At 39.5% G+C, this 25,336-nt stretch overlaps 3 protein-coding genes across 6 annotated transcripts; 1 reads left to right on the forward strand and 2 right to left on the reverse strand.

The window, feature by feature from the left end:
• Window positions 1-1,349: 1,349 nt before the first annotated feature.
• Window positions 1,350-17,952, reverse strand: ppih (peptidylprolyl isomerase H (cyclophilin H)). 2 transcript variants are annotated; one of them, XM_051425481.1, is made up of 9 exons: window positions 17,872-17,952; window positions 5,717-5,781; window positions 5,556-5,579; window positions 4,626-4,670; window positions 3,609-3,651; window positions 2,971-3,063; window positions 2,583-2,670; window positions 2,448-2,488; window positions 1,350-1,898 (listed from the first exon to the last, which is right to left on the reverse strand). In XM_051425481.1, exons 1-9 carry the CDS (start codon window positions 17,935-17,937, stop codon window positions 1,830-1,832), a joined length of 534 nt encoding a protein of 177 aa, XP_051281441.1. In that variant the 5' UTR covers window positions 17,938-17,952; the 3' UTR covers window positions 1,350-1,829. The 2 variants fall into 2 exon arrangements, with proteins under 2 accessions (XP_051281441.1, XP_051281440.1); XM_051425480.1 differs by lacking the exon at window positions 17,872-17,952 and adding an exon at window positions 13,387-13,586.
• Window positions 5,796-10,215, forward strand: si:dkeyp-100a1.6 (probable G-protein coupled receptor 160). 3 transcript variants are annotated; one of them, XM_051425478.1, is made up of 4 exons: window positions 5,796-5,813; window positions 6,054-6,110; window positions 6,419-6,498; window positions 8,340-10,215. In XM_051425478.1, exon 4 carries the CDS (start codon window positions 8,391-8,393, stop codon window positions 9,480-9,482), a length of 1,092 nt encoding a protein of 363 aa, XP_051281438.1. In that variant the 5' UTR covers window positions 5,796-5,813; window positions 6,054-6,110; window positions 6,419-6,498; window positions 8,340-8,390; the 3' UTR covers window positions 9,483-10,215. The 3 variants fall into 3 exon arrangements, with proteins under 3 accessions (XP_051281438.1, XP_051281439.1, XP_051281437.1); XM_051425479.1 differs by lacking the exon at window positions 5,796-5,813 and having other exon boundaries at window positions 6,039-6,110; XM_051425477.1 differs by lacking the exons at window positions 5,796-5,813; window positions 6,054-6,110; window positions 6,419-6,498 and adding an exon at window positions 7,171-7,328.
• Window positions 17,953-22,577: 4,625 nt separating the features above from the next.
• On the reverse strand, window positions 22,578-25,317 carry taf10 (TAF10 RNA polymerase II, TATA box binding protein (TBP)-associated factor). Its single transcript, XM_051425593.1, has 5 exons — window positions 24,923-25,317; window positions 24,454-24,611; window positions 23,835-23,899; window positions 23,073-23,187; window positions 22,578-22,906 (listed from the first exon to the last, which is right to left on the reverse strand). The coding sequence occupies exons 1-5, from the start codon at window positions 25,053-25,055 to the stop codon at window positions 22,817-22,819; spliced, it is 561 nt and encodes a 186-aa protein (XP_051281553.1). The 5' UTR covers window positions 25,056-25,317; the 3' UTR covers window positions 22,578-22,816.
• Between the last annotated feature and the right edge of the window lie 19 nt (window positions 25,318-25,336).

The following is a 25,336-nucleotide window of genomic DNA, read 5'->3' on the forward strand; positions in this document are numbered from 1 at the left end:
GAGATTTGTGAGGAGAGCTCATTTTCATCTCAGGAACCTATCAATGTTGGCAGCTATACACTGTAAAACCTAACAACTGAATTCACTATTCCGTATCACAGGATAGTGGAAGTAGCCCTACTATTACAGCTAAAATGTGATATTATTTTGTAGTTGACTCCTTTAAATAGAGGTCATCTTTGGAGAAATTACACCAATGATTAACAATAACCATTATGTTCCCTCACAATTTAAACACCAAGCATGATATTTGATTGTGTCCTGATATTTGTGTCTCTCATATTGCCCTGCACAATAAACTGGTTAAATGCAGTCATCATCCTGAGTGAATTCAGAAACTCCAATACCACTAGCACAGAGCAGACAGACCCAGACTGAGAGTGAGACAACCCCACCACAGCCCCCCACCCATTGTCATGTTAATGCTCCACTGGCACTGTTTATGAGCACTGGCTGATGTGTGAAGAGCTCGCTGTTAATGGCCGAGCCCCGTTCTCCCACACAAAGATGGGCTTTAGCATTGACCCCAGAAAGCCTCCACACGAGGAGACCCCCCTCCTGGGGGAAAAAAAAAAAAAAAAAAAAAACCCTTCTTCCTGTCTCCATAAGAACAGAGTCTCCATCTGAAAGGATTCTTTTGTGCCAAGGGAACGAAGTCCAAGGCAGAAGAGGGAGAGCGTGGATGGGGGAGGGGGTCTGGTAGCTCAGATTTGTATGGATGGCCGGGATAAGAAGAGGTAGCCATAAGTTCAGCAGAGGATTGCTTGGCACTGGAGAATGTGCCTTGGAGGACTCTCGTTCCTTTGACTGTAATGCGTTTCCCTCCTTTGCTCCACAGCGATGGGGTTGAAATTGATTATAACCCACTATCAATTCAGTGCCAAACTATACATCTCTGCACAATTCCTCATTGATGAATTTAACCTTAATCTCAAACATCAGTGTTTTTTTTCTATGGTAAGGATCTACGAGGAGGGGTAAATTAGCTAACAAAAGCTAGTGCATAGTACACTGGGTACACGGTGTTCTTACAGTATTAAATGCAGGGTTGAATTCGGAGCAGTTTAAAAAATGGATAAATGACTAGTTTCTTAAAAAAAGGATTAAAACAAATTTAAATCACTTGGTCTTACAATCCTTGGCTACTGTTAATATTATAATAAATATATATTACATATTTTGTGAAACTGTTTGATTGCAATTAAAAATCCCTTGTTACTGCTTGGGGGTTTTTGGGGTTGAGCAAACAACATTAAAACAACACAAAGGTGTTGAAAGAAATCCCAAATGTGATGCCTTTTAGAGTTGTGAACAGATTTTTTTCAAACAAACAAGATCTACCCCAAAGGTTTATAAAAAATGTAAAACAATTTATTGATCATATTACACAGTGAGATTGAATTAGGAATGAGAAGATTTCATATTTTTTACATGCCAACCAGTTGTTTCTTTAGAGGTCACATTTTCTTAGTTGCCTTTTCATGACAGGATATAAAAAATCTCCTCCATTTGGACTCATCAACAACTGTGCTGAAAACATTACAAAACATTAATTTCAAACCCATAGACTAAGAACATCCTGTCAATACCAAATCCCACCTGAGATGTGAATACTTTATTTGGGTTCGGTTGCAGCAGTTAACCTGGAGTCAGGTATACCAGAGCCAGAAACATATGATTAACTTTATAATGTCCTTCAATCTGCATTGTGGGAGAAGGCATCCATACACAAAAGAATATGTGGGTTGATATTTGCTGAGGACTGTTGAGTAACTATGAGGCACTACTGAGGGTGTGTAGTTCTTGCACTGTGTTGTGAGTGAGCTGGATCACATCTCTCCACACTGTGCAATGAGGATGGGGAGCTTGGGCTTGTTGTTGGGTCCTGTAGGAACATTCTGTTGGGACGGAGGAACACAAAAAAACTCAACTTTAAAAAAAGACACTTAAACGCAACTGAAATGATCCTTTGATAAGTCTAATGACTTATTACATAACATGACACAATACAACATTACTTCAGTGTCAGTGATTGGGTTTCAGTCACAGGTTGGATGCCTACTCAGAAATATTTGTGTCTAAAGTTTGAAACATAACTGTGGAGATGAAAATGTTCAAGACAGTGACTGTTAAAAATCTTAAACAACATTTAATACATATTCTGAAAATCATACTACCTTGTTCTCTTCAAAATTGATTTGAGAGGTAAATCAAACAATCCGGGGACGTAACAAGTCAGAGTCCAAATAGAGTCGATGTTTTCTCTTTAAACATGTTGCACAATTGTTTATCACTTAGTGGTGAGTGGTTATACTATTTAAGCTTGAATACATTTTCTTATTTTCACCAGTATGAGTGGTCTCTCTCCTCTCACTGTTTTGCTTCAGTATGTTGTTCCATTTACAGATCAATAATAATATAAATCAATATTACAGTATTGTTTTTACCTCAATTTTTCTCATGATCAGCAAACCATCGACGACTTTTCCTGAAACAGTAGTAAAAAAAAATACAATTAAACTAAACAAATTAGAATAGAGCTCTAAATCAATACGAATACACAATTAATATTGCAGACTTACCAAATACAACATGCTTCCCATCTAACCAGTCACATTTAGTGCAGGTAATGAAAAACTGACAACCATTTGTCCCTGGACCACTGTTTGCCTGAGTAAAACACATTATTGAGAGAGAAAGGCAGTTTTAAAACATCTGTTTGTCTACATTGGTTAGAGTTAATTCACTTTGAATCAATCAATCAAATCCTATTGTCTTTGGAGGTTGGGGTCAACTCACTTTGAATGGATTAATCAAATCTTAATGAACTTATTATTTTAAACAGGAAAATACAGGATATACAAAATGACTACAGGATACCAAACATCTTGATTTGGCTGAAGTCAAAGTAAATAGACCCTTTCCTGATTCAGTCCCCCTAACATCTGAGCATTGATCTGTATAACATACCATGGACAGAAGACCAGGCGCAGAATGCTTCATTCTGAAGTTTTCATCTGCAAATGGACCTCTGTAGATACTGCAGATACCAGTCCCATCACCCTTCACAAAAAGACAAAAAAATTGGTATTTGATATAGGGCTCACAACGTAGAAAGAGAATATACATCAGTTCAGATGTGCTGTAATTTACTACGTCCACGAGGGGGCAAAAGATTGCTTATACAAAATTCAACTGCAGTCTGTCCAACATCACTGCAAGATATATTTAATTAAGACAAGAAATAATATTTTGTGTAGTGAGACGATGCCTCCGTTCCTACAGCAACATACTATACATTTCATCCACTGATACCAAACACCTTGGAAAAAAAAAAGAAAAAGAATCTTCCTTTACCTACTTTCACATTCAGATCTATCAAACATGGTTACACCCCAAGCACTCACCCCAAGCAAAAATGTATTTGTTCTTCAGCTAAGAAACAGGTTCTTTTGATTGTACTCAATGTACTGTATTTATTTGAGTCATCAGAATAACAACATTCATTGCAGATGCAAAGCATTAGACTTTGAATGACTCTTTGCTGTCACCCTAAAGCTGTAACAAAAGCACTAACCAGGCAGCAGAAGAGGTGTGTATGTACTTACATTTACAAAGTCCCCTCCTTGTATCATAAAGTCTTTGATCACCCTGTCAATGAACAATGCATACATATCAGTGCTGTGAGATTCGCTGAGGTAACAGAACCTGTTATACAAAAAGCAGATTGAACCAGGTAGTCTGACTCATATGACATGCTGAGACTGCCTATAAAATGTATTCACTTTACCAAAATCCAAATTAAATCTATTTTGATAACATTTTGTAAAACAATACAACATGAAAACGTTCAATGGGGGTGAATAGAGATGGTGTCAATTCCCATAACACTCCACTCATACATAAACAGTTTATTTTTATTATTTATTCATCCATTTATGTCATTTTTAAAAGTTTGTGAGTAGCATACAGGGACTGCAACTTGCATTTCCTTGTACAACCCTGTGTTGAAGAATGATAAATGAACCCAGTGTGTAGAATTTAGTGGCATCTAGTGGTTGCAGATTGTAACTCCCTCGCTTTAGAAGCACGAAGGAGAAACTACGGTGGCCATGAGACATGCAGAAAAATGCAAACGACCCTATCTGATCTGGGCTACTGTAGAAACATGGTGGTTCAACATGTGCAAGACCCATATTATACAGACATTTTTACCACCACTGACATGTCTTTATCTTTCAAACATGTTACGGCAGCCAAAAATGTGATTTACTTCTATAAATAATAATAATAATAATAATAATAATAATAATAATACAAGTTTCAGTCGGGTCCTCACTGCGCTCAGGGCCTTAAAATAATAAAAGTAAAAGATCAAATAGCTCATCCAAATGCTATTATTTCATTCTGAGTAATTCTGCCTCAATAAATACTAAGAAAAACAGCGACAGAAGCAGCTTAAATGCCAGGGCTGACAGTGGATACTCAAGGGAGGCTGTTCCAGGAGACAGCCAGATTAAATAACAACTCTAAAAGCCAACAGGGGGTGTGGATTTCTACTTAAATCATTCAAAAAAATATAAAAAATCTTTCCATCAGAGTATAATGCGAGCTAAACTGTGTACCTGTGGAATGTGCAGCCTTTGAAACCAATAGGGACTCCATCCTTCCTGTAGGGCAGAAGTTTGAGACACAACAAACTGAAGTTAGCAGTAAAGACAAACATACTGTGTTGTACTACAGGCTTTATTGCTTGTGCTGTGAGCTCTGATCTGTAAAATGCCACATCATCACTAAAAAATAAGAATGAGTACATCCCACGCAGCAGGCTAACATAAATTTGGTTTTTAAAAGGAACCTGTTCTGTCCCTTTAATTTGAATATTGGCGTGCATGGAGAAACAAATTTTTTCATACAGGAACAGCATGAAGGAAAAGTGTTGGTTGTGTAACAGCACCGGCTCCTATTCAACGCTCTTATATTCTTTCCTTGTTTGACAAGCATACAGCACATTTATCAGCCTCAGTGGCACCACACATTGTGGGGTAAAACCGTCCCTTGGCTTTCTCCAAATAAGCAGACAACTCATTAAACTAAAACCTAACTTATCTAGACTTCATTTTGATCTCTCTTTATTTTTTCCTAATTTATTATTTTGGATACAAGGAGGCGAAGCTGCAAATAAAGATCTTTCCTGTATGTCCTGCTGTACTCCTGCCACAGTGATACTTTCCCTGGCCTAGCTCTTTGTCATGCACATATGTAAATAACCTTCAGAGACCTGATTAAGCATATATATTCCCAAATAAAGGTCTCTGCAGCAGAAACCCTTTGTGCTAATCCAGGTTTCTCCTCATCTCCTAACCTGATGAAAAGGAAACAGGTTTCTCATTTTCATGATTCAAAAATCTGGTTGCTGCCAAACGCTGGAACTAATCAGATTTCTCAAGTGTATTTTGAGTATGTTAACAATGTATTGTGTGGTCGGTTTATTGTGCAGGATGGTTAAGGAGTGTTTGTGCACCATCAAAGAGTACAGCCCTTCATTTCCTTACCTGAACTCTCCAGTGCAGAACTGCCTGTAAGAGACAATGAAACTGTAAGTGACAACTCAAAAATTGTCTGATTTGTGTTATCTATACCTGTGATATCTTGTTTTTCTGATTTTTTTAATAACATAGTATGTCATCCATGTGATTGCAGACTTTCTCCTTACCGGAAATTCTCCGCTGTCTTTGGAACCACATCAGCAAACAGCTCGATCTTCATCCGTCCGACATCCTGACAGGATGTAAATGGAATAATACCAACAGGTTATTCTTGCTCCCACAAACTATTCTACAGCACAATGAAGGACTAGTACAGGAATTCTGAATAACTAGTACAGGATTGTAAGCGGCCGACTGTTACAACACTGTCCACGTGTTTGCATCTGTGTGTGACAACAATGTGCTGGTGTAAAAAGAGCGGTTTGTGTCTCTGCAATGACATCACTGCACAACTCAGTAAAACACGCCACCACTGGCTCTCCTGTCTTTGCTCTGTTTACACAGAACAAACAAGCACACGACATTTTAACAGTTGAAGGGGGACGTCGACTGATCCCACAGGTAAGGGTCTAGTGTCTTCATCTTGATAAATCTATACTGTTCAGCCACTTTTGTTGTGATAATAAAATGAGGGTGTGAAATTTTCAAAGATCACCAAATTCACACAGAATTCTTTAAACACACACACACACACACACACACACACACACACAAAAGTAAAGAACGTAACGTGAGAAAGATGAGAAAATATATCAAAGGCACTGAACTGCCATACAGGGCAAGGGGTTTCCCCTGACAGTCGTATCCTGTAATATAAACTCCAGGACAGCCACGCCTGCTTTTACTCCCCTCTGACTTTCTCTAACTAGATGTGCACAGATCAATCCGAGAGTAACAAAACAAGTCAAGACACAGTGACATGGTGTTGATCAGCTTTTCGTATTGACAGGTAAGGTTCTGTAAACTAACACTATGTGCATGTTTGACTGGAATCATATAAAGGACCTGTAGAAGTGTATTTGTGACTAACTATTTCTCCTCGTTTAACTATCACCTTACGCTTACAGGGTGATCGTTCTGTAGTCAGATGACATTGTTAGGTGATTAAATCAGATCAGTACATGGTGTTCCAAGCTTTGTTAAACTAATTTATATTGTAAAAATATATAATTTTACTATAATGAAATGTTAAAATGACATGTTTTTACTCATTGAGAACTGGTTATATTGTTTTTTTTAACGTGCACCCCTAAGCTTCTACGTCAGGAGTATTTTAAAATAAATTATTAACGCTGTTAATTCAAGTATATTTTTTTGTCACAGTCAGACAGACAAGTATTTCTAGGTAGCAACCTTAGACCCCCAACATTCAACACCTGAGGATGTTTCCTGGGACTGAAATTGTAGATGGATGTGGTGCAGGTGAACAAAACCAGCCACAGGGTGTGGTTTCAACTGACAATTATTGTTAGTAGATGCTGCGTTTCAATCCTGATTAGCGGTTATAGGACATGCAAATCTCAAGAAGCTATGAGCTCCCAGACAAATATGAGAGGGGAAAAAAGGCTTCCTTGAAGACACAGAAGGTGTGTCCCATCAGTTGTTTGCATTTTTAATGAGAAGGTGGAGCATAAAGTCCTGCCTAAAAGGGAACTATTCCATCTGAGGACAGTCACTGGCAAGTCTTGAAAGTATGCAGGGTCTCTAACTTACATTACTGCAAGCATCTGGATATTCTCCACCAAAACTCACAGGACTAGGACAACTCTGGACAGAGAGGTACAGACTTCTTAGGGTCGCACTTTGTTTTATTCATTTTCTTTACTTAGTGAGTAAATAAAATACACTACTCACAAAAAGTAAGGGATATTCCACTTTTGGGTGAAATTTATGGAAAATGTAAAAAGTTGATGCTACAGTGATATTATATCATGAAAGTAGGGCACTTAAGTAGAAGGTCAAATTAAGATCATCTGGAAAGGTTATAGTGCATTTTATGTACATTCTGAAATTTCATCCGAAAGCCGAATATCCCTAACTTTTTGTGAGTAGTGTACATTTAAATAATTTCCCCCTGGGATTATTAAATTATTTCTGATTCTGATTCTGAAATGCTGCAAAAGTGGCAGAAACCGACTAAACATGTAATCATGTTTCAAAACATGTAACACTGGAAATTCAGGTTGGTGTGTGTGTTGCTGGAATGAATACCACTGCAAGAGGAAGGGGAAGTCACAATTGACTGAGTAGTGAAATTAAGCCTTTTAATAAAATATATTTGAGGACCAAAGTGATCGCTGTTTTAGATATGCTTTAAAAATTAAATAATAATGACATTTAAATCATTAAATAAATGCCAACTGTTCTGCACTAGTCATACACCGTGTTTAACTGCACAGGTGGGGTGTGATAAGCAACGGGACTAAGACTTTATGATTACACCAAATACGCTGACAAAATAATGTCACCCGCTCCAAATGTGAGCTCTTACTGTTCAACCTGCACAAATTTGGCCTATACTTCAATTTCATCAGGTTTTATTAATTAACACAATAGTTACATTTTATATCATGTTGTAATGTTTATATATAACACCAAGAAATAATAATAACACCAAGATCTTCAAAGGACAAAACCTGATACCTACTTAACCATCTCTCACTAGTAATGCGTGACCATGTAAAAGGTTGTTGACTCATGCTTTCTCTTGTTTCTTCTCATAATTAATTGCAGTCTATTTTTTTTTTGCATAGACAACGTTCCTAACCAATATTATCCCGTCTTTCACAGCATTCCCTGGTGCACCTTGATACTGAGCTGAGAACTGTTGCAACAACGGGCATGCTTCCTGAGTCGCCAGGGTCTCCAGGAATCAGCCATACTGTCAAGATGCTGGCCATTATAGAGCAATGGGAGGTGGGGTCTGAGTGTCATACAGACAACTCTGAGAAATATCTGTTACTTATCCTCTTCAAGTTGGGACTGGACATAGCGGTTTTTTACTTATGTTGTTGGAAGCTGTCTACCTCCTTTTTAAGCATGTGCAGCCTGTCCGTCATCATAGCTGACGCGGTGTTGGCGGTTTTTTTTGCAAGTGTGTGGTGTCTCGGGCCTGAAATGTCTCCTGTGTCAGCCTGCTTCCTCTTGGCTCATGCCTCAGCGACATATGGAGCACTGCCGCTACCCATGATGTTCCTGGGTTTACTGGACTACTGTTTGGAAGATACCTACCTCTGCAACCAAAGCGCCATCTGCAAATACCTAAGGAACGCAGTCTTGATTTTGCTGGGGTGGGTGCTAGCTGTCATTTACTCCTTTGAATCTGTCAAAGACGAGCCGATTTTAGTGGATATAACGAGGGAGACAATGGCTCTTATGTGTAAAGTAGAGGAGTCTACACTGATTACCTACTTTATTTTGGTTCTTTTCACGGTAGTACTTTGTGTAATGATGCCCTTTTGGTCAAGTATTCCCCAGTGGCTGAGAGAGGCTGACATGTTAGCTGAAATGAGGGAAGAACAGGAGAACCAGAGGAGCGACTTGTTCATCTCAACCCAGTGCACAGAGACAAAAATCAGTGAGGGGTATTATCAGGAGGAGACCATCAGCCCGCGACCTCCTCTGTGGCTCAGCCTAATGCTGGGCTTCGGTATGTTTTGGATGCCTTATCTAGCTGTGTCTGTGATCTGTCTGGTCTTTGGCTTTGGAGTACCTGCCTACATCACTGTCAACCTTCTGTGGTTGGAGTGTGCCAACAGTTTAATAATGGGTGTGGTGTTCTGGGCAAAGGCCAACACACTAGGGCCACACAGAAATATACCCAAAAATGTGTGCTTATGGCACATTTACTGGCATTTGAGCAAAGGAACACAACAACAACTCCCTATAGCTGTGTTTAACCCATCAAAAGACAACGCTCTCTTCCATGTGTAACATGCAAAAGTGCAAGAAAAATGCAAAAGACTTTATGGAAATGAGTGAGCATCTTTAAATGGTCCTGGACACAGAAATGCATCTCCCACCATCAGCACATGCAGACGTGCTTTTGAGCAATGAATTTAACTGCTAAATGTTACAAGAGACTGTGATTGGACTTCCAAATATAATTCTTTGAAGAGCTGTGGAGAAAAGGTGTTGCTCAAAGCTGTGGTGATTTAAGTTATTTTCAGAAATCATCATTTTCTATTTCCTACATGTTTATGTTTGTCATGCAGCAATTGTCAAAGATAATTATAGACTCGGGGAAAATGCTATGATGACTGTGGTATGGGTTTTAAAATGCTTCTCAATAAATAACATGCTGTCCTCTTCAGTTTTCCTTCACCAAAGCCATGTATTTAAACCATGTACTACATAAACTTAATGTGGTGCAATATGTTTGAAATCACCTGAACAGCTATTTGATGGTCTTTGTAATGAGATCTTGTTCTTAACTGCTACTGATCAAGAATAGGCTACACAATTAAGTCTACAAATCTTTTTGATGTCACATCATGATTTTGATATTTTTAATATTATATTAATAAATGTATAATTTGTAATACAAAAATTGTCATTCCCACAATAATCGTGAATCATATCCCATTATCTGTCAAACATGCAACGTTGTTACCATATTGTGCAGCCCTAATCAAGAATAAACTGTGAGCCTCAGTTTTTAATCCAACACGGACCAGAAATCCTCAAAGCGTTAAAAATGTTCATCTACAATTCTATGACAAACGAGGCAAACTCCATCTGCTGATGAAGACCAAGTGGTATGATTGAAAGCTCCAGAGCAGCTACATTAACCTTGTAATGAGATTTCTCAATTAGTTTATTTAATAACTTGTATTTAGTGGCTGCCTGCTGTTAGCCTGAATTAAAGGCACTGCAAATGTAGCTCAGCTTCTTACTACAAACAATGTGATCCTCAACAAATACACAGGTTTCTGTTTGTGCTTTGTTCTCTGTAATATTCTCACCGGATTAAAGTGGGCGGGGCTCAGATGGAAGAAGGTGACATCCCATACTTCAGTTTTTAGCAATATCTAAATTAAAATCTGATGACAGTTTTGGGGTTGTTTGCTCATGTTGCCAGCACTGTCCTAATGAAGAAGATTAGCTAAAAAATAGCTTTCAATAGTAACTTAATCCACCATACCAGAACCAAGAAATCCCCCTAATCCTCACACAGTCTGTATGCATGGACACAAAATGTATCAATGCTGCAAACATTCACTTATTCATGTTCAAAATGTTCACTGAATGTATCCTAATTAACACAAGCTACCGGTGGATGCTGGATTATTACATTTAACCAAAATGAAAAATGACCATTTATGCTGACATGCTCAGATTATACGTTTCCACTACAAAGGTCTGGTTATTATATCTCAACAAGTTTCTCCTTTTTCACTGTGAGTGCTACAACATACCAGAGGAAGACGACCACTAAACAAGTGAATAAGGTAAGGTAGAGTAGTCAATGGAGGAAGTTAATATGAAAATATTTCTGCTTTTACAGACCAGCATTTACATATACTGCCATGTCCAAGGATAATTATTCTACCAATAACAGACTACAGTCATAAAAAGTACTGGAACAAATCTGATAAGCTAAATAACATTTTTCTTTTGGTCAACAGGAAGAGCATACACTGTGCTCTAGATGGGCTAGATTATTATGTTTGTTACTTGCACTGAAACATGCAGGAAACCCGTAACTTCAGCAACTATTGTCACTAACTTATATTAATAACATTTAGTTTCAGATTTAAAAAAAAGGTAAGATCAAAAATACTAGAGAAGAAATCATTCAAATCAGATTGTGAAGACAGTTTGAGACATAGTTATAATTATATTATTGACCACTGTGGTCAGCAGCACTGGAGCCCCCCGAGGCACAGTGCTGGCCCCTCTTCTCTTCACCCTGTACACCTCGGACTTTTGTTACAACTCGGAGCTGTGTCACATACAGAAGTACGCCGATGACACAGCCATCGTTGGGTGTATCAGGGGTGACAGAGAGGAGGAGTATCGGAGTCTGGTGGGGGACTTTGCTCTCTGGTGTCACACTAACTGCCTACAGCTCAACACCTCTAAGACGAAGGAGCTGGTCATTGACTTTGGGAGGTCCAGACCAAGACCGCGACCAGTCCTGCAAGAGGGAGCTGAGGTGGAGGCTGTGGAATCATACAAATACCTCGGGCTGTAGCTGGATAATGAACTGAACTGGACAACACACACCAGCCACCTGTACGGGAAGACACAAAGCAGGTTGTACTTCCTTAGGAGATTGTGGTCTTTCAACATCTGCAGCAAACTGCTGTGGATGTTTTACCAGTCTGTGGTTGCCAGTGTCCTCTTCTACACTGTGGTGTGCTTGGGGGGCAGCATATCCAAGAAGGACACCTCCAGACTGGATAAACTGATCAGGCGGGCCGGCTCTGTGGTTGGCATGAAGCTGGACTCACTGGTGACGGTGGCAGAGAGGAGGACACTGGACAAACTGCTGGACATTATTGACAATGCCAGAGCAGCCTGTTCAGTGAAAGGCTGCTCCTTCCCAAGTGTAGGACCAACAGACTCAAGAACTCCTTTGTCCCTCATGCCATCATACTCTACAGCTCCTCACTCCGGGGGAGGAGGAAATAGGGTAAAGAGGACAGAAGGGAAGGAGTGGTAGCCACTCACTGTGCAATAATAATCTACTCATACATACCTGGACACTCTTCTTCTTTTTTGTGCAATAACTTAATCCACCACTTAAGTGCAATAATTTAATTTAACTGCTACTTTCTGCTAATGTCATTTATCCACTGTATAATAACACAATGCCATATACTGTCCTATATATTTAACTATATTTATCCTCTATACAGTTCTCTACATCTATCTTATTTGATTTTATTTTACTTGAATTTTATTTTACTTTTATTCTTATCTCTACTTTCTATATTTAGCTAAGAGTTTATTTTTTTACTGTTTATTGTTTACTTTCTATATTTAGCTAAGAGTTTATCTTATACTGTATTTTTTTATACCTCTTTTATTTTCTATTCTAAGTGTTTTGTAAGCTGCTGGAAATTCAATTTCCTTGAGGGAGTCATCCCAAAGGGATCAATAAAGTGAAGTCTAAGTCTATTTGTTTGTTAAATGATTATTATTCTTATTATGTGTTTGTTTAATGATTCTTCTTATTATTATGTGTTTGTTTAATGACTATTGCTTACATACACACGCATACAAAAGCACATATGAAGACAACAACGTAATGCAAACACAAACGCACACACAGCAAGTTTGTGCTAATGTTTTCTTGTTTAAAATGTATGAAATGTATATATTTTGTTTCATTGACATTCATGCCAATAAAGCAAAATAGATTGAACGATATCTTGATAAATCTCAAGTATACCTCGCCATATCCTAGAGTCATTTCAGTCACAGTTTTACTTTATACAGTGTCTAAACAAAGTAAACTCTGTCCTTGCCTTGATGAACCCACAACCCGAGTTAACCTTATATAAGCATACTATGCAGGCCAATAAACCGGCTTCATAGAGATAAATCACGATGAGCGTTTTTGACTCAGAACCACAGCAGCCATATCGTTACCGTAATGACACTACAAGACGCACACAGCGCACACACACTGCTAATAACCAACCTGAATACAACTTATCTGTTGTGTGTCACACAGACGTGTGTGTTAAAAGTCATCCGTTTCAATAGCCCATAAGTAGTTCACCAGATCACAACTTTAAAACCAAAGCACCACAGTGAGGTAATAAGATGTGTTACCGATAACCTGTCGTTAGCTGTCGTTAGCTTCCTGAAGCTAACAGTTGCTCACCTGCCCTCCGATGGTGATGTCGAAGAACACGATGGGGTTGTTGGGATTTGATGGTGGAACAGACATTGTGACACTTTCCTTTGCTCTTCAACGCAGACTCAATGTGCTGTTTGACGTTTACACGAGGATAATTTGAATGTCCAGCATATGCGCCGTTAGGACCTACGGTGGCTCAGGAGAGACATCTTACGGCTGGCAGTTGGGGACAAAATACTGCCGTCGCAAGAAAGCGCGATAGTAAAAGTAATGTAGATGTACAATTATTGCCATGTAGCTTTGTGACTGAGTATTTATGGTGTTGCACCTCAGTACAATACCTTTAGCTGTCCATAAGCCCCAGACTGTTAACTGGAGAGTCAATCAGCCAGTTTATAATAGTAACCTTTAAATTATACTACTGCAGATGTTTTACCAGTCTGTGCTGGCCAGAGTGCTCTTTTATGCTGGGGTTTGCTGGGGGGGAAGCAGCAAGAAGAGAGACGCAGGTCGACTGGACAGACTGGTGAGGAGAGCTGGGTCAGTGGTGGACACTGAGCTGGACTCTCTGGTGACAGTGGCAGAGAGAGGGACCCTGGACAACACCCACCACCCTCTGCACAACACCTTCACCAGGCACAGGAGTGTGTTCGGGGGCAGACTGCTGTCCCAATCCAGCTCCACCAACAGACTCAAAAACTCTTTCGTCCCCCTGGCCATCAGCCAAAACGACAGGACAACCAAACAACAACCAAACCAAAGAGCCTCACTGAAACCAAGAAAGTTAGTGTGGAAATAGCTTCTGAAATTGTAGAAGAGAAGTCGGTGAGTTAGATCAAGTTACCATACATGATTTTGATTCTAACTTGCAGCTTTGAGTGATGTATGCTGAGCCCCAGCTGAAATTAAATCCACAGTCTTGTGTATTTGCACTGTTTACTGTAAAAGCTGCAGTTAATTTTATATGCTACTGTTCATTTTTTATATATTATATATACATATGTAATACTTTATATTCTATTTTGTCTTTTATTTTATTTTTAATTCTATTCTTAATGTTAGGGTTTTTAATTTTAGTTTAATGTATGTGTAATGTATGTTTTGTATTTTGTATGCTATTGGATACTTGAATTTCCCCCGGGATAAATAAAGTATCTATCTATCTTATAATAAGTAACCAATGATTGAGCACATCACATCTACTGAGCAGTATTCACACAGAGCAGTATTCACCTGCTGTACTCCTGCCACAGTGATACTTTCCCTGGTCTAGCTCTTTGTCATGCACACATGTAAATAACCTTCAGAGACCTGATTAAGCATATATATTCCCAAATAAAAGGTCTCTACGGCAGAAACCCTTTGTGCTAATCCAGATTTCTTAAGTGTATGTTAAGTATGTTAAGAATGTATTGTGTGGTCGGTTTATTGTGCAGGGTGGTTAAGGAGTGTTTTCCTTCCTTCATTTCCTTCTCTCCAGTGCAACACTGCCAGTAAGTGACAACTCAGAAATAGTCTAATTTGTCTTTTATATATACCTGTTTAGCATGATCTGTGTTTTTCTCCTTACTGGAAATTCTCCACTGTCTTTGGAACCACATCAGTAAACAGCTCGATCTTCATCCGTCAGACATCCTGACAGGCAGTCGAAAGAACTTTGTGTTAACAGCTGGATGCACATAACAAAGAGATACCTGTTTAAGATAGCAATGTATACACACCTAAGGGGACGGGACAAACAATTTTACCTCAGAACAAACTAAATGGAATGAATACCAACAGGTAATTCTTGGTCCCACAAACTATTCTACAGCACAATGAAGGCCTCATCTGGTTACAGCTACTAGTACTACTTCTTCCTCTCCATCTTCCCTCTACGTCTGGCCTTGAATACAGTTGAACTTATCTTATTCATTGTCCATCTTTCAGTTCTTTGTTGACTTTGCTGGAAACATCAAATAGACTCTGTTTCCCTTTCGACTGCAGAGTCCTGCAGGGTCCAGTTTTGCAAATCCTGACCCGACCCGTTACTATAAGACCCTGGATCATATATTTACTTGTGCATTTGTGTGACATGTAGAAACATCAATTTAGAAAATAAAAATGAACTGCTATGCTGAATTAATCACCAACTTCTTCTGCGTGCACACAATCAGCTGGGGTTACACACACACACACACACACACACACACACACACACACACACACACGGAGCATGCCAACAGGAGGGAGATTTGAGAGAGCGAGAGAACTTGGTGCTACATAGACAGACACTACACACTGGAAAGGTGAGAAAAATGACTGACAGGAAACGTGGTAAAGTTTGGACACATTTTAATGTGATAGACAGTTCAAAGGCAGAGTGTAGACTGTGTTAAAATTTCATATCGAGCAGCTTTTTGTCTAATTGAGATAGGTCTTTGTTTTTGTATTTTATAATTTATTTTTGTAGCACTCTGTTCCATGTTGAGTATATTAATAAAGCCATATAAATAATAAACATTTTATATAATGTATGCGTTTACAGTAGAATCAGAATCAGATCAGAATTATGATTAGTAATTCATTTTACACATAATTTGGTAATAAATTAATTAAAGCAACAAAAATCTGAGGAGCCACTTGGAAGCCGAAAGAACCGGCTCTTTTCAGTGAGGCAAGCCAAAATAACCGGTTCTAAAAAAGAGCCGGAATTCCGTATTTTTCGCAGGCTTTTTATGAGAGTTGCAATGTAGCCTACGTGACACTTCCCAGCTACTCGTCTTCTTACGTGGGATAACTACAGACTCACAGAGGAGCTGGCAGCCATGCAGTCAGTGAAAGGGACAACAACCAGGAGTGATTTGTTCACAGAGGTAAATGCATGTTTGGACAAGTTGGGACTGAAATGGGACAAGTTGGCAGGCGTGACAACGGATGGTTGTTCAAATCTGACAGGGAAAAGTGTTGGACTTTTGAAGAGAATGCAGGACCAAGAGACAGAAATGAGCCCTGAGCAGAAAGTGACATTTTTGCATTGTATTATACATCAGGAAGTGTTTTGTAAGTCAGTGTTAAAAATGAAACATGTTTTTGATGTTGTAACTAAAATAATTAACTTCATCAGGGCAAGAGCACTGAATCACAGACAGTTTGTTGCACTTCTGGAGGAAAATGAGACTGAATATGGTGACATAAGCTACCACACAGCTATCAGGTGGCTCATCCTGGGCAAAGTGCTGAAAAGTGTCTGGCACCTGAGAGAAGAGATTCGCGAGTTCTGTGTGAAGAAAGGAAATTACATCCCCCAGCTGTCAGATGCAGACTGGATGGCAGACCTTGGTTTTGCTGTAGATGTGACTGCACTAATGAATGAACAAAATGTCAAACTGCAATGCAAGGGCCTTTTTGTGCATGAAATGTACAGCGCAGTGAAGGCCCACTTGCAGACTCTGAAGGAAGCCACACCATCAGCTGATCACCTCCACAGGTACTCATCCATGTTAGAGGGACTGCATGGGGAGTTTTCAAGGCGATTTCAAGACTTTAAAAGAGTTGAGAGTGAAATGCACATGGTTTCTTCTCCCTTCATGTGCAGTGTGGATAATGCACCCAGTGATGCTCAGATGGAACTCACTGACCTGCAGTCTGACACTCTTCTGGCAGAGCGCTTTAGGTCAGTCTCACAGCTCGAGTTTTACTCTTCCCTCAAAGAGGAGAACTTTTCACACATGAGGAGGCATGCTCAGAAGATTCTAGTCCTCTTTGGATCTACCTACGTATGTGAACAGACATTGTCAGTGATGTTCAACAAATCCAGATACAGATCCTCCATCACTGATGATCACCTCTCAGCTGTCCTTCGCATATCCACCTCAGACAATCAGCCAGATTTCAATGCCCTTGTTCAAGCCCAAAACAGACTGGATTTTTTTCCACTGAACAAGTAAAATGAACTGAAAAACATTAAAAGCACTAATTGCTTTTTGTATAAAGTTGACCAATAGCTTATCTTTAACATACTGCAAAACACCTTTTCAGTATTTGTGAAGATTAACATGTTAAAAATAAAATGAAACACTGATGTAATTATTGTTTTTACTGTTCATCACTTCTATAGGAGTATTTTCCTATTTGACCTACACCACAATTTCATATATGTATATAAATATTTACAGAATATCCTTATTATTCTGATTACCAGTAGCAGCTAATCAAAATATATAATTGACTGCTTTTTGCAATGGGAGAAAATTAATATTGAGCAGAATTAAGTTCAAGTTATTGTTGGTTCAGCCCTCCAACACAGTTCAGGTTTCTCTTGTGGCCCCTTGTAAAAATGAATTGCCCCCCTGATGGTATTTAACTGATCTCAAAGTTAAAAACACTGCACAGTCATTTTCTATTTTCTATTTTCAAATTTCTTCACATGAAAACAACACATTTTAGTTCTAACACGCTGTTCACTCGCATTTAGTTTATTTTTACCACACCTATCCGCGAATTGATATATATTTTGGAGCTACTCACCTGCCCTCCGATGGTTATGTCCAAGAACACAATGGGGTTGTTGGGATTTGATGGTTGAACAGACATTGTGACACTTTCCTTTGCTTTTCAATATAAAATAAATGTGCTATAAGAAGATTACACAAGGATAATTAAAAGAGCCGCCCTACAAACCATGGTCCAGAACTTAAAATCCAGGAACCATCAAGACCATTGCCTTCAACCTCATCAGTTCATGTGCCATCAAACCAAACATTAGCCTTAAAAATACCTAAAAAGTTTGGCCATATCAGTTTCAGGGCCTAGCTCCCATATACCTTTGAGTTCAGTGACATCCTCTAATATCACTTCTATTCATAGGCCTGCAATTCAGTGTCCTTTGTTTCTACCAACACCTCAAATTCTTATTCAAATGCCACCAGTCTCTACTTCCCATGTATCTTTTCACCAACTACACCGCATTCCAAATTATTATGTACATTGGATTTAAGTGTCATAAACATTTAATTTTTAGTTTTTCAATTAAACTCATAGATGGTATTGCGTCTTTGGATCATTGAAATCAATCTCAGACACCTGTGATAATTAGTTTGCCAGGTGAGCCCAATCAAAGGAAAACTACTTAAGGATGTTCCACATTATTAAGCAGGATCTCTGCTGCTGAAAAGCGTGAAATAGTGCAATACCTTGGACAAGGTATGAAAACATTGGATATTTCAAGAAAACTTAAGCGTGATCATCGTACTGTGAAGAGATTTGTGGCTAATTCAGAGAACAGAGGGGTTCGTGCAGATAAAGGCATAATTAGGAAGTTTTCTGCCAGACAAATTCATAGGATTAGGAGAGCAGCTGCGAAAATGCCATTGAAAAGCAGCAAACAGGTATTTGAAGCCGCTGGTGCCTCTGGAGTCCTGCGAACCTCAAGGTGTAGGATCCTCCAGAGGTTTGCAAATGTGCATAAACCTATTATTCGGCCACCCCTAAACAATGCTCACAAGCAGAAACGGTTGCAGTGGGCTCAGAAATACATGAAGACTAATTTTCAAACCGTGTTGTTTACTGATGAGTGCCGTGCAACCCTGGATGGTCCAGATGGATGGAGTAGTGGATGGTTGGTGAATGGCCACCATGTCCCAACAAGGCTGCGACGTCAGCAAGGAGGTGGCGGGTAATGGGGAGAGAGCTGGTAGGTCCCTTGAGGGTCCCTGACGGTGTGAAAATTACCTCTGCAAAGTATGTATAGTTTCTGACTGACCACTTTCTTCCATGATACAAAAGAAGAACCGTGCCTTCCATAGCAAAATGATCTTCATGCATGACAATGCACCATCTCATGCTGCAAAGAATACCTCTGTCATTGGCTGCTATAGGCATAAAAGGAGAGAAACTCATTGTGTGGCCCCCATCTTCCCCTGACCTCAACCCTATTGAGAACCTTTGGAGCATCCTCAAGCAAAAGATCTATGAGGATGGGAGGCAGTTCACATCAAAACAGCAGCTCTGGGAGGCTGTTCTGACATCCTGCAAAGATATTCAAGCAGAAACTCCAACAACTCACAAGTTCAAAGGATGCAAGAATTGTGAAGGTGATATCAAAGAAGGGGTCCTATGTTAACATGTAACTTGGCCTGTTAAGATTTTTTTGATTGAAATAGCTTTTGATTTCTGTAAATATGATCTCCTGATGCTGCAAATTCAACAAATTACCATTTTGTTCTCTTTACAACCTTTAAAATGTTTTGATCTCTGTTGTGCATAATAATTTGGAACAGTGCATTTTGAGTTTATTTATAAAAAAAAAATCTTATCATTGGATTTGTTCAATAAAATTTGAATTATACTCTAACAGTTGAGTTGAAAATTATACTGACTGTCATTTGCATCGACTATTTAGGAAAATCTGAGAAATATAATTTGCATAATTTGGAATGCGGTGTATAACAATGCCATCCCAAGGGTTTAATACAGCTCCAGCAGGCTACAGACCTCGTGGTCGGTTACCCTCAGCTCAGAACTTTAACAGCTGGATGCACATAAATAAGGAGATACCTGTTTAATACAACAATGTATACACACCTAAAGAGACACGACTAACAATTTTACCTCAGGACAAACTAAATGGAATGATTACCAACATCCTCATCTGGACTAACCAGTTACAGCTACTGAATAACTAGTACTAGTTGTTCTTGTCCTTCTTCCCTCGAATTCTGGCTTTGGATACAGTGGAACTTTGTTATACACACAAGGCAACAGATTGTACTTTGAGAAAACCTTGCCCCAAATGTAATACCCGCCACCTAGGCATATTACATGAAGTAAATAAAACTCAAACAGCATCTAGAGTGTTGTACATAAACCCACAAAGTATGTCACCGAAAGTACTACTTAGATTTGTTAAAGTAAGACTTTGCCACAAGAATAAGACATTTGATACCTATGTCATCTGAGCGTACAATATAGCATAGTATCTTGGGAGAACCAGAGAAACAAATGAGACAGCATACAGAGACACTACAAGGAAGAGCTGTAAACCTGAAAATATCTGCTGCCTCGTTCCCTCAATTAACAGTGCTTTCATTTCTGATATGATCATGTTTGTTAAGCAGAGTTATCCACTCAATAAACTCAAGCAACGCTATCCACATTTACATGGTCTATCACTGAGATTCTTTTCTAAGGTTCAGCCACACATCCTCATTGGATCAGACAATCCTCATCACACCCATAGAGAGAGTCCAATATGGTCCTGCAAAGACCATACGAGTAAACACAGATGGAACTGAGTGCTATGTAACTCCTTTGTTCAGAAAGAAAAGTGCATCTGAACTGAAGGCCCCCTTCGAATCAGTTATGCCCCTTCTCCCCCTTATCCTCTGGTGGATTTGAAATTAGGCAATGGGCAAGTGACTTTCCATCTGTTGTTGATCACCTACCATCAGCTGCCAGATCAGATAGTGCTGAGCTCTGGCTGAGTCAAAACTGGACAGATCCTGTAGAGGGTGCACTAGAGCTAAGCTAGCATTGTGTCTCTGATACCTTGGGTTTTAAACACAGACCTGTTTCCTGCCTAACTCTAACCATGAGAAATGTGTACAAAGTGCTGGCTTCACAATAGGACGCCTTAGGATGTCATCATCCCATTCACTACTAGAGCCAAAGTCCTGCTGCAGCAGCTCTGGATGAAGCTTCACCAGGTGGAATAAAGGCAACAACCCTCATGTATCTTGCAAAGAAACAGACAGAGAATTACACATTTTATGTGATGTTTCAGAGAGCGTATGGTTCAGTGGCATACATGAAAACAAAAAAACAGATGCGGGAGACTAATATCTCATTTGTAATGGCAAGATCATGTGTAGCTGCTTTTAAAGCAACTGACTATACCCCGCTTGGAGTTATCAGCAGCACTGACTGGAACCCAGCTGAGTAAACTGATCAAATCTGATCAAATCTGAAATGACAGTCCCCATTGACAGAACCTTTCTGTGGTCTGATTCTACTGTGGTACTAACAAGGCTTCACTCTGAGTCCTGCAGGTATAAGGTCTTTGTAGCCAACAGAATTGTGGAGATACTTGAACCAACCTTAGCCAATGAATGGAGATGTTTTATTGCACATGGAAGACGCCCCTATGAGCTGCTTTCCGACTGTGGCACCAACTCGAAAGGAGGAGACAGAGCTGAGAGGCGTATTTGCAGCCATGAATCCACACCTCAAGGAACAGCTAAGTGAATCCCAAATACAATTCCACTTTAACCCTCCAAATGCCCATCACTTTGGAGGAATGTGGGAAAGGGAAATCGGATCCATTAAAGCTGCTCTCAGAGTGACAGTGGGAAGTCAAATTGTTTTTAAGGAAGTCTTACACGCAGTACTAGTGGAGATAGAAGATAAATCTCCTCCTCGTGGGGTGGTGCGATGCTTCCCTTCCACAGGCTCTCTATGCAGATACTAACTTGCTGGGACAGAGATGATGGAGGCACAGTCAAACACTAGCCGATCGGTTTTGGTCCTGCTTCATCACAAACTACCTCCCCAACCTACAGATAGGGAATTATTGGCAAAAAGACAGTCAGAATTTGAAGGAAGGAACAACCGTACTAATAATGGACCCCCAACTGCCTAGAGGCCTATGGCCTGTAGGGAAAGTGTCACACGATTCTATGTTAAGAGGAAAAGAGAGAAAATAAGGCTGCACTGTGGATACATTAATGATAAAGAAAATCATCCACATCCATCAACACCTGTTCAAACTATAACCTACCCACTGACAGAAATAAACTGTTGAAACAGATTTCTGCATCCTGTTTAAATGTGCACACCACCTCATGTAGCTTTGTGAGTATTTAAGCTGTTGCACTGCACTTGTAAAGCCCGTCATTTTTTATTGCAGTACAATACCTATAGCTGTCCATAAGCCCCAGACAAAAGCCTGAACTGTTAACTGGAGTCATTCAGCCAGTTCATAATAGTAACCTGGCTTTACATTATACTCTTTATATAGCACTTTCCAAAATACAATCATAAAACCTTTTCAATTATCCTTTCCAATAAGTAACCAATGTTTGAGCAGATCACATCTACTTTCAGTTCATTCACACAGACCATGGTATGAACAGAATTATATGATATAGCACTTCTACTAGTGTTGGACATTGTATCACTCTTTACATCCAAACAGCCTCACTAGCTAATGCACAAATATAACATCTAACAGACACAAATGTTTTTGGTAAGGATTTTATTTTCACAATTTACAATTTAACATAATGCAAGGTGGCTCCCCAAAAAATAACAAATGGCAACTACAATGGAGACTACAAAGATGTGTCAGACCTGAACTAAAGCACCATGATTCAAAACAAAAACAAAAAACAAAAGCAATAAAAGGTGTCGACAGACTCTAGTGGGTCAGCAGGGAGCTAAAACTAGCAAAAGACAAAAGCCTTAAAGAAAGACAGTTCTATGTAAAGTAATATGGTTTCTTGACATTGACGCCATATTCTGTGAGAGCAGGACTCAGGTCCTCCATAGTCAGAGTGTACTTCTTATCCTATATAGAGAGAAGGAAAAATAATTAATTATCAGAAACAAACAGATCAAAAGCACTAAAGGCAGATGAAACCTACCTCTGTCACCATGTTCTAACAGCACCGTCAACATATTGTATGGTGTGCATATGGTGTACATTTAAAGCAAGTGTTGACATAAACACTGACCTTTGTCTTACTCCTTGAGCTTCCTGAGGCGGTTCCTTTCATTTTACAGTACTGCAGTGCGTCATTGGCAATGTCGGAGATAAACTTCTGAGAAGCAAGGGAGATCAGACGGATTCTAAAGAAATGAAAAAGAAAACACACAGCAAAGGGTCACATCATCTCAGATCTTCATTCATTTTAAAAAAGACTGGCAAATGGACTGCTTTTACATGATGCTTTTAACCAAAGGGTTACAATGAGACTCTCATTCACCCATTCAACAACACTCCACCTGCAGCTGCCTTTGTGCCCTGTTAGTGAATATGACTAACTTCTGAATGTGACTAATAATAACAGCACTGTGATTTGTGTCATTTAATTATCAGAGACCAGTTAAATTAGTTAGAAATGTGGGTTTTTCCATAGGTATTCAACATTATTTATTTTATCGCCTAGCATGCGAACATCTTGGTCCTCTGCCTACACCATGACCTATGGTCTCAGACGGGCACTCTTCATGAAGTAAAGGCTATGGACATTCAGTTTTTTTTCCAAAGGTGAAATTTGCCACTACTGTTGGAGCAGCTGATAACCTCTTCCTGATTTCCTAGACATCATTGTAAACATAACTAACATAGAAAGAAAAGAGAAAAGTAGAAGATTTAACACTTCTTAGGACAGCTCGCACGTACTGTAGGCCGGAGAACCCACCCCAGTAATGGCAACTTGTTTACTTCTGGGGATTCGAGTATACTTCATAGAGTCAGTCGATGTAACACTTACATTCTTGGATCAGAGGCCTCAAAGCCAGCCCGGTTGAGGTAGTATCCTGTAACTGCATCAGGAATCTGAAGGAAAAAAATAAAGTAAAAGAGCAGACTTTAGCTTGAGGTCAAGATCCACAGAGCTCAATTTCACTGCTACAGACACTGTTTGTAAAGAACATTGTTACTTTACGTCTGGTCTTGATCAGCTAAATAAACTGTGACAAGAACACAGCCTCTGACCACTGAAGGAAATGATTACCATTGTCTAAGGAGGACAGTGGTTGGTACATAACATCATTAGATTTTCATCCAGGGTAAGGAGATATGAAGTTATCATGAATGTCAACTGAATACTGTGTGTGATTACCCTAAGTACCCTGGTTTTTCAGTTATTTAATTCACTGCATAAACAGACATACTGTATCCATTTGGATATGTACAAAAAGTTTCTTGACTGAATTTCAATTTAATTTTGTGATGGTGATCAGTTAAACCGGCTGGCAGACTAGACAAACTTGCCCAGCTGTTACCAGAATGAAGCTGTTAATAACTTCAACATGTTTACAATCTCTGGACTTCCTGATAGAGTGTCCCCATTTGTGAATGCAGCATATAGTGTGACTGGCAGAACTCACTGTGGGAGTGTATTCTTCCAGCTGCATGAGAAAATCTGCCAAGGGTGTGGTGGAGATGGCAGGCTTTACATCTCCATTGGTGATGCCACCAGGAACATAGACACCGTTGGAGACAGATGTGTCTGCTGATGGTGTCACCATGGCCGCTGAGGATGAAGCTGTAATACAAGTGCATGGGATTACTATAATTATATACTCATCTGCTGCGTTTCACAAGTAATGAGATGACACAGTTCTTACTCATAGGGAAAGAGGTGTTTGCACCATGTCCTGAACTAAGACTGTGCAAAGTCCAAACCCTGTTAAAATTACAGGTTCTCACATGATGATGCACGAACAAAGCTTAACGTACTTGCATATTTATTGTGACAGACAAACAAATCATCCACCATCAGTAGTTAAAGCTAGCGATCCTACCTTGAACTAAGTGTTGAGCACAATAACATTAGCCAAAGTCATATAACCTTACCATTACTAGTGACCGAAGGGATGCTGCTGACGCTGGTTGTTGCATTATCATTTGCAATACAGTTGCTTGAAGTTGAAGACGTCGTAGATGACACTCCAGTTGTGACTGACTGATTAACGTTGTCAATATTCATGTTAATGTTAGCTAACACGCTAACCTTGGCTAGCTAGCTCAGAGAAATGTCTAAATATGCCCCAAAGCGCGAGTCCGCGTTGTACAGCTCCGAGAACACACTTCTACAAAATACTGTTTAGTGAAGTAATACTACTTTTGTAACTCAGAGGATATTAAAATCACAGATCAGGCGCTGGTTAGCATCAGAAATATATGTCGCTAGAAAGCTGAACTCACGCTGCAGAGCTAATCGCGTCATGTGACCCTGGCTGTACGTACGGAGGATCGGATCCGACGGAA

Source organism: Dicentrarchus labrax, unplaced genomic scaffold (assembly GCF_905237075.1).
Source record: "Dicentrarchus labrax unplaced genomic scaffold, dlabrax2021, whole genome shotgun sequence".
NCBI lineage: Eukaryota > Metazoa > Chordata > Actinopteri > Moronidae > Dicentrarchus > Dicentrarchus labrax.